The following is a 10244-nucleotide window of genomic DNA, read 5'->3' as shown; positions in this document are numbered from 1 at the left end:
TGTCTATATTTTACTGCAGAAAAGGAGCCCAACAGTGAATAGCCATCAATTTTGATTTTGTGTCCGTTATCTTCGATCGGAATTTCCAAAACTGCCACCGGACTTGTAATCAGCGGGTACTCGGCAGCAAAATTTTGCGCGCTTATTTCACACATACTTACACACTCGTCCAATCAGTCGTTTTTCAGACGACAACGAAGCAATATAAGTGGTGGCTGCATTGATTTTTTTTGCCTATTACCAATGTAATTTTAATTCTTTCGTCAATAAACTGCTGTCATAACCCCGGGGTCGTCAGCAACTCAGTTGATTCCTTCAAAATCGCTAAGAGCCGGCTAACGGACGGAAGTTGTCCACACCTCTGCATTCTGTATATCGCGTTCGGAGGATATAAAGATCTAAAATTTATAATAATATAATTTAACACATATGTCCCTGACAATTGCATAAGTTGAACTTTTACTCCAATTTGGGATGTGCAACTTGACGGACATTGGCTTACAAATGGAGCACCGCAAATGATTTTTGTACGGCACTTTTTTTGCGGAGAATATAGACTCGGAGGCTTATAAGTAGTATAGTGTCGACTGAACTATCTACATAAGCCCATATTTCCAGGGATTATCTGAAAATCATAAATATTTCGACCATAAAGAGTTACCATAGAACTTTATGTGGCCTATGAGCGATTATAATAATCATTTTTAGTCCCCCTTTAACCTCCGGAATATATTAAGGAATCGTTTTAGCTTGAAAGAATACCTAGTCGTCTGGTACTGTAGACACCTTCTAACATTCCCGACATGCCATTTCCTATGATTCAAATACCTGAGTTTGAATGACAAACGCATGAGTATCTGTACCACTTTCTGTGGAAAGAGGTATGAGGATCTACTACAGTAACTGTCTATTTAATGCAAATTAAACAACAATATATTATTCCGCTGCTGTTATGACAAAGTACATTAAGATGCAGTGCCAACGCATGCCTGCCGACTGGAATTTAAATGTGCGCGACCAATCCAGATGAAGAGTATTGCTGCAATTTAGGTCAACTTGCATACCAACAGTTTCTTTAATATTGTAAATCTTTGAACGTTTTGTGCGAAAGAAAGAAAGAAGGACCTTCGCCAATGAATTGATTGGAGCTTATGAACTTGATAGATCTGCTTACGTAGGTAGGTAGGTAGGTTTGGCAGCCGCATCGCACATAGAGACAACGATGCCACTTAGACCTCGGAATGGGTCCGTTGTGAGCCGCGGGGGCTGGGCTACATTTCCCTTTCCATATTGAACCATCCTGAGCTTTTGACAAAGCGTAAAAGGTTGTTGATACCTAAAGTGTATAGATTATCTATGTTCGTTAAGAAGTAGGATTTTAAAAATCGGTTTCTGCTTCTGGATAGAGCCGGGCATGTGCAAAAAAGGTGTTGAATTGTTTCCAATTCCTCCTCATTTCTGCAGCTACGACAGAAATCATGCGTGTATACGCCTAATCTCCTTGCATGATTTCCTATGAGACAATGTCCTGTGAGGGCCCCTACTAAGGTCCTGATTTGAAGTCTACTCAGTTTTATAATACTCTTGGATAGACGTAAATTAAGCCTTGGCCATGTTTGCCTAGCAATTTCGCAGGTGTTAGCGCTAATCCATCTCTGATTTGCAGAATTGATTAGTGCGTCCTTAATGAGAAGCTTACAAGTTGCGAGAGGTATCTCCATAAAATTACTTATGTCTGGCATACAGGTACCTTCTCTTGCAAGTTGGTCTGCCCTACAGTTCCCTGGTATATCTCTGTGGCCTGGGACCCAGCATAATATTATACGATATTGTTTGGCCATCTCATTTAGAGATTGGCGACAACGTAAGACACTCCTTGATGTTGTTTGGAATGCATCCAGGGCTCGTAGGGCAGCTTGGCTGTCTGATAGAATGCAGATATCCGTTGATGATATTCTGTTTATCTTTAGCCATTTTAAGGCTTCATGAATAGCGTTTATTTCCGCTTGAAAAACGCTACAGTGATCCGGTAATTTAAAGGATTCACTAATAGAAAGCTCTTCGCAAAATAACCCTGATCCTACACCGGTGTCCATTTTGGATCCGTCCGTGTAGATCTTAACGGGTGTGTTGGGTGTTGGATCTTCTTCAAGCCATTCCAGTCTAGAAGGGATTTTCATTAAGAAATTCCTTTCGAAGCAAAGAATGGGAGGATGATAATCGCAGTCACTGGGTATATCCGTGTAGGAGTCTAAAATGGTTGAATGTGCGTGTGTGACAGTTCTCCATTGTGAGCTCGCTTTGAGCCTTAAAGCGGCGCAGGCCGCTGAGTATTTGCAGAAGAGATCTAGGGGTGGCAGATGTAGCATGATGTCCAAAGCCGTGGATGGCGTGGTTTTCATGGCGCCACATATTGCTAGTTCCGCTGATCTCTGCACCTTATTCAATAAATTAGAATAGGTTTTTTTCTGCATAGCACACCACCAGACAACATTTCCATATAGAAGAATGGGTCTGACGACAGCAGTGTAGAGCCAGTGAGCAACCTTAGGTTTAATTCCCCAGGTCTTCCCTAAAGCTCTCTTACAGGCATAAAAAGCTAGGTTCGCTTTGCTGACCCTTTCTAAGGTGTTTGACTTCCAAGTCAGTTTCCTATCTATGTTTAGTCCCAAGTACTTGGTTTCTTCCGAAATCACAAGAGCTTCCCCTTTGAGCGTAATTGGACTTAGCTGAGGGATTCTGTGTTTCCTAGTGAACAATATGAGTTGTGTTTTGTCTGGGTTGACTCCTAGACCACACTTTCCTGCCCACCTAGAAAGTATATCTAGAGCATTTTGTATTAGGTCTCTTAATGTAGATACAAATTTACCAGAGACAGCAATAACAACATCGTCGGCGTAAGCTATCACCTTACAGCCCACCGATTCCAGTATTAACAGAAGTTTATTTACAACTGCGTTCCATAAAAACGGTGAGAGGACTCCACCTTGCGGTGTACCTCTACTTAACGATCTCCTGAGCACCGATTCTCCTAGTTCCGCTTCAATGATTCTGCTATTTAGCATTTTGCCAATGAAGCCTACCAAGCCCGGTTCTACCCTAAGATCAGTGAGTGCTGCAGTAATTGCCCCCTCTTCAACATTGTTAAAGGCCCCTTCAATATCAAGGAAAGCGGCTAAAGTAAATTCCTGTTTGTGCAGTGAACTCTCTGCCGTGTAAATAAGGTTATGTAGAGCTGTCTCTACCGATTTCCCTTTCGTGTATGCATGTTGTGACGTAGAGATAAGATTTCTATCTATAGTTAGGCTTAAGTGAAATTCTATCAACCTCTCCAAAGTTTTCAGTAGGAAGGAGGAGAGAGATATCGGTCTTAAGTCTTTTGGATGGGTATGTGAGTTTCTACCAGCTTTTGGAATGAAAACAATTTTGACTTGTCTCCACTTAAGAGGTATATGACCGTAGAGAAAGCAACCTTTGAAGATTGCTAGTAGTCCGTGTGCTAGATATCCGGCGGCCTTTTGCAGTTCCACCGGGTAAATGCCATCTGGGATCGGTGATTTAAAAGGTTTGAAACTTTCAATCGCCCATAAGAGCCGATCCTCAGAAATAGCATCTATTCTGACTTCACGACAGTGTGCTGTATCTTCCATGTCATGCCCAGTAATGTCTGAGCAGCCTGGAAAATGAGTGTCGAGTAAAAGTTCTAGAGACTCTCTACTGGTTGTAGTGAAAGTACCATCACTTTTCTGTAGCAGTTCCCAATTTTGAGGGCTTCCCGCTAAAGTCTTACGAAGTCTGGAGGCCTAAGTTGCCCCCTCAACCTCTTCACAAAAGGATTTCCAAGATTGCCTTTGGGCAATTCTGATTTCCTTCTTGTAGATTCTCAGGGCATCTTTATAGCCTTTCCAATCTTCATCGAGACGTGTTTTCTTTGCCTCATTAAAAGCGCTTCTGCTTGTTTTTTGAAGCTCGCTTAGCTCAACCGTCCACCACTTAGGCTTGGGCTTACCCCTCAGTCTTCTTATGGGACAGGCTACCGCCAAGGCAGCATTCATGGTGTAGGTAATCTTGTCAACCAAATTTTCTAGTCCTTCTATGCTTTGTGGCACCGCTGATGGACATGTTCCTAGGGTAGCCCCAATACAATCTATATACCTTTCCCAGTCTGTTTTGTGCTTACGTAAATCGACTTGATATTCACTGTGCAAAAAATCTTCGCAAATATTTTTTACTAGATTGCAACAAATTTGATATACTGAGACTGAGTTCGAACATGGTACGAGTATCTCTGCCAAGCATGCATGGATATCGATGTTAAAATGATACTGATCTCTCTCAGAACTTTGGCTCTTGAATACTAACCGAGTTTTCAGCCAGCATTAGATTTCATTTACCTGATGTTGAAAAATATTGGTTGAGTACCAGAACTGAATTAGTCGAGTACTATTGGGGCACTTGTGGTATTGAATATTGTGTCTCATGGAACGATGAGTGGTTTGAGCTTTATCGCGAGAAGTGCGTAATACAACGCAATAAGATTCTGGCGCTCCGGTTGTTGTTGTTGCTGTAGCAGCTTAAATATTCCCTACACAGGTACAGGGAATGCAGTTGGAGTGACAGTCCTTGTCCAGATATAAATTTGGGTTTTACCAACGCTCTAGACCTAGTACACAATGACTTGCCTTCACTTGATATTTGTGAAGGAATAAAGAAACAAGTGGTATGCTTTGTAGAGTACGGCCAATTTTACGAATTAAATTTTCTTCGGCAAATTTTTACCAGAAAGCACTACAGTGCAAGGGTCAACCTGTATATGAGCAATCCGATGACATACTTACATGTATTCCTGGACTGGAGCCCAGAAGGTGAATGGAGGAGAACGGTTCAGAAGGAAGCCGAAGAACCTGGGAAGATGTAGAACGAAATTAAGCTACTGGCTGCAGAACAAGATTTGTCCCATTAGGGACAAACAGGAACTGATGATGATGATGATGAAGAGCAGCTCCATTGAGATATATATTTTTGAAATATTTTCTTACCCAGTGATTGTTTAAGGCAATACTCGTTTTGTTTTGTTTTGCAACCATTAAGTAGAGGAAAGCTTCCCTAACAAAACTGCTGCTGAACAGTGTTTTCTCTGAGAAGACAAGACCAAGCTTCGAATCTTCATTTCCTAGGCAAAATCTTAAGGATCTGCTGGCCACATACCATTTCCAATATGGAGCTATTGGAATCGATCAATGAACTTCCCATCGACCTAACCCTCTAACGCTGACGGTTTGTTTGGATAGGCCATACACCGCGCAGAGATGCCGGCGAAGTCTACAGAACTGTACTTTTATGGAATCCACAAGGCGCAAGAAGCTGGCGACGGATGATAGATACTGACCTGAGGAACTCCAATAAAAAATAAGAACTCCAATACTAACTGGAATAATCTCAAAAACAGCAATACATCAACAATCTTGTTAACAACCGTATCGACTTGAACCACTTTGTTTTGGCCCTATGCTCCACGCGGAGTTAAAGGATATTACTATATATTGACCTTGATACTTTGGGGTTTTCAAAATAATGACCCAGTGGGGGAAGAATATTGGGTTTAACTGTTCCACAAATATATATATTAGCTATCTATTTTTGCGTAAATTTTTTGTGCAAATGGTTTACAACTGTTTTATGGTCGATCTTTAGCTAATGATCGATTATTTCTGTCATTTTATAGACATTTTTGACATTATTAAAATTTTTTTAACATCAAAAATTTCTGAACGGAATCGACGAAACCCAAATTGCTCGTAATTAGCTGTTACAGTATCGACACCATAAACAGCATTCTCAACTTCAGCGGCCTGTTCCGAATTTTCTCTTTGTTGACTTCCATTGTTAACACCTTGTAAATTACAACTGAATGGAACAAACAAAAAACAGCAAAAGAATTATTTAGTGTGAAATTTCACCTTGACAACACATAAAATTTAAATTGTTTGATCGATACTTTACGAAGTATTGATCACTACAGGCAGCTACCAAGAAAAAAATGACTTTCTTTTTCCTCAAACCTTCCGTTTAACTTCTAGGGAGGCATAGGGCATCAAAGTTGCTAAGTGGATAGGGGAACGCTCGGCAGATATGCAGGGTAGGTGGGAAATGAAATACCACTCGCGGACTAAAACCGGCAACGCTTACTTGGGGGTGTAGGCAGTTTTCATCTATCACCGAGTTAGGATTAGCATGTTAGCAACTTACTTATTCGTTTCTGAACTGCTTACGACAAAAATAAGCCTTCTTGAATTTTATTATAGATTCTTGAAGGGAAAATTAATGGTAAATGTAGTTTTGTGCGAGATTTTTTTCAAATAACTTGGACCAACTTGAGGCAAATTGGGAAACTTCAATATAGTCAAGGCGTTTAGACACAAAACGGCAAGTGGTAAAATATCCTAAAGCTCTTTCTCTTTCACAAATGTTTTGCCGCATTCTTTTTTGTTTTTCTCTTTTTTTGTCATGCAGTGTAATTTTTCTTTAAAAATTTTAAATATTGTTTTAATGAATTTTAAATCAACTGGTATTGAAAGGAATGTGAATACTATAGCCCTGGAAATAAGTCAAGGCATATAACAGTGAAGTGCCATTTCTTACATCCTTTTTATACGGCTGGGCGCCCGATAACGAAAGAGCTTACCAGTAAGTTCGAAAGAAATTAAATAGTGACATCTCATATGGATAGGTAAGTGAAATGGCACTCCCCAAGTAGCACTAAAGCTCCATTTTGATACCATTATGAGACCTCTAACATCAGGTACATACAATTAGCCAGCGCTGTTAAAAGAAATGAGCTCCAAGTGACACTAATCGTCTAGCTGCCAATCCCACACATTTACAGAGAAAGTGCGCAACAGTCTCCTTCTCTGAAAGGCCCCCACAACTTCTGCAATGGCGATTAAATGGCAAACCTAGCTATTCTGCGAGCGTGTCGATTATCCAATGACCGCTTAACACAGCTCGATTTTGGAAATTGAATGGGCTGAAAGTCCCCAGCACTTTCAGAGCCCTGCGTCTATTGTACCGAGTTTGTAAAGGGTATTTGATATAGCACAGGAAGAAATGGAGCATTCCTGAGAAATAAGTTGTGCAATTCGCCTTTAACAACAGTCAGGGTGGTCTGGATCCCGACATATATTAATTTTGCCGGAAACTAATTTAGTGTTCATATACTCCCTTCAAGGCTTTTTGAGAAATCACATCTGAAACAGAATCTACGGTGACATTTATTTTACAAAAATCTGAAGATATAATTTTTTTGCCTATTTTATTGAAGTATATACTTGCATACGTACACAGATATTTAAGCTTAAACTAAAATAATTTTAAAATAATGTGCGAGAAAACTATAAAAATTATGAAATTCCTGGTATGTATTATAGTTAAAGAAATTTTCATTCCATCTTCCCCTTTCATAAATGACTTTTCAGATCTTTTCTAGACAATTGCGCATAGATGGTGCCATGTGGCTTATCGACGGGAATGAAGACCTCATTATTATCACCGGGGACAACGCTTTGGAATGGCTTCGTATCGAAGTTAAAGTAATGTTTGTTTGGCAAAGTCATTGAAATCACCGAAATTTGCGGTATAACATCGAGTACCTCCTTCTCGGAGAGATACAACGTATTTTGCACAGATACCGAAGATACGCCCACATTTGTATCGCCAGCAAAATTTCGAATAATAATATTTTTCACCTTATTCCAGGTTTGGCAAAATTTCACATCATTAATATCGGAATATTCCCAACAGCAATCGACGACCGTGCTGAAAAGACGATCGTATTGATCTGGTAAGGAGCGGAATTCATCGTTGACAAAGTTAACAAACGAAGACTGCGTGGTCTTCAGCACACGGAGACCCTTAATTCCGGAAATTACAGTCACTTTGGGATCTGCAAGTAGAGTGGAAATGAAATGAAAAATATGCAAATATTAATATGAAAAAAATCAGGACACATAAAATATTTGAAGAAATAAGGCAAAGAAAGAAAGGATTAAGAATTGTGATTGTAAGAACCCACCTGCTCGTCTCACCAAAACATCGCAATAGCGCTGCGCAATGGGCGTAAAGATGAATGCATGATTGTGACGCTGACGTTCGCTGATTGAGGCGTAATTGTCGCCGTCGTCCTCTTGTGTGATGCGCTCCCAAGGATACTCCTCGACATGTACATGTGCCTCAGCAACGTGTGAATACTTGTTGAGGAAGTGATTAGCAAGTAACAGAGCAAACCTTTCCGGATCCTCAATACCATGTTTTTTCGCTAACAAATAGACAGTGTTCTTCTGCGAATCGGTGGCGACAATGTCCGAGTTATCGCCTAGGGGAAGTAGAAAGAAAGGAATATTTGTCAAATGTTTGAACTGATCGATTGCATGTACGATATTTGTTTTGAACTCATATGAATTTATTCCTAGCTCTGCAGCTATACAGAAAATCTCTTAACTGCGTGAAGATGAAAAAAGTCGCTGTGCCCAAATTTGCTGTAAAAAAACTCCACCAAGTGTATGGTTGGTTTTCACACCTCTCATTTACCTTTAAAGTAATCCTTTTGGCTGTACAATTTCAAATGTGTGCCCACTTCGAATTCTCTTATCGAGTGCACTGGCCCATTCCTCTTAACATGCAAGACCTTAACACAATCCTTGCCGTAGCCATAATCGGAGATCGTATACTGGTGAGGAGCGTTGAGCGACGATGCTGGTTGTCGCTCGATCGTTGCTGTGCTAGCGCCTTGTAATGGGCGTGCGAACATTGTGACTTATCGTTGGGTTTGGCGGCTTGGTACTTTGCGTGCTCGTGCTCGTTACAACCAACGCAATAAATCGCTGTGGCGTTTGCGAAGATAGTTGTGGTATGATGATTCTTCGCTGATGGAATCAGTTTGATAGTATAGTCAGGCTCCGACTGGTGTTGTGGTGCAGTTGCACAATTTTATATAAAATAAGATAAAGAAGATTTCCGCAGAGGTGATTTAAATTCACGGATCTTGATTATAAAACTCTGTGCTTTTCTCTACATACATACACAGATAGACCTGCCAGCGATAAGCAAGAGTTATTAACTAACTGATAAGTGAGCAGAGATAAAAATATACAAACATACATACCAACATACGCTTATTAGAAGATGCGTACATATGTAGGCACAAATCTGTAAATAATACCAAGAAAGAAAATATTTAAAAAATGCAAGTCAGTTTACCTAAGAAATGGAGGCGTTGGAACCCGTGCATACATGCATACATATTTACATAAGTGCAATGTACGCGCAAAATAGAACGCTTAGCAGTATGTGCTCCTACATATTTATGTACAAACATATGTCCATATGTATGTTTATACGTGGTCTTGTAGAACAAAGCGCTCAACAATAGCAGCTCATCACCACTGATATCAAGAACAATAACACAATGGCTAGCAAATTGATTAGGAGTTTGAGTGATTAAATGACTGTCGTTGGATCGACGGCGCTTTGGTGGATGCCTTGGCAACAAACAAAGTTCAAGTTCGCACGTACGCCAGCGCATACATAGACAGCATTCCATTACTGCTCGAGGCATCATTCACTCTCCGACTGCTTCTTGCAAATACGTCGTTTGCACATTTGCAGCTTATCTGGGCAATCAAGCATAAAAGAGTGTACAAGTATATCCTTTGCTATATGGCTGAGTAAAATGCGTTTACATATATGCTATGCAAGTGCGCGTGTGCATTTACTTATATGTATAGATGTGTGTATTTACGGTTGACTTTCTAAGATTTAAAACTTTTTGTGACAGTTTTCTCTCTGAAAGAGATTGCTCAATTACATGCATACATAAATAACTGTTTATGAGCTTGTTAGCTCGCGAGTCGCTCATTTACAATGTTTATTTAGCGATAAAATTATCGTGAATTTAAATATTTTTATACGAGTGTTGATTTCAAAACAAACCACTACTTATTTTGTTTATGCTAATGTAAAACACACGTATGGGATAATTTATGACAATTTGCGGAGCACTGAATGGTAGGGATCCCTGTACATACCTTAGGGTAATAAGAGCAGACAATGAAAACGATCTATTGACTGTATTCGTATGCATTGTGGCACGACAAGCGGAGTTCCGAACACAGCGAGCAGTACCCTTTTTTTTGGCACCTAAGCTCAAACTGATACCTGCCTCTTGTGTCAGAAAGGACTAAAATGGA

General features: G+C 40.1%; 1 protein-coding gene across 1 annotated transcript; it reads right to left on the bottom strand.

Moving 5' to 3' along the window:
• Positions 1 to 7430: 7430 nt before the first annotated feature.
• LOC129247802 (uricase) lies at positions 7431 to 8956 on the bottom strand. The gene is made up of 3 exons (XM_054887115.1): positions 8587 to 8956; positions 8072 to 8371; positions 7431 to 7942 (listed from the first exon to the last, which is right to left on the bottom strand). Exons 1-3 carry the CDS (start codon positions 8804 to 8806, stop codon positions 7458 to 7460), a joined length of 1005 nt encoding a protein of 334 aa, XP_054743090.1. The 5' UTR covers positions 8807 to 8956; the 3' UTR covers positions 7431 to 7457.
• Positions 8957 to 10244: the final 1288 nt, after the last annotated feature.

The sequence above is a fragment of the Anastrepha obliqua genome, chromosome 5 (assembly GCF_027943255.1).
Source record: "Anastrepha obliqua isolate idAnaObli1 chromosome 5, idAnaObli1_1.0, whole genome shotgun sequence".
NCBI classification, from domain to species: Eukaryota; Metazoa; Arthropoda; class Insecta; order Diptera; family Tephritidae; genus Anastrepha; species Anastrepha obliqua.
The sequence above is the reverse complement of the archived record's forward strand: the minus strand, read 5'-3'. Positions and strand labels throughout refer to the sequence as shown.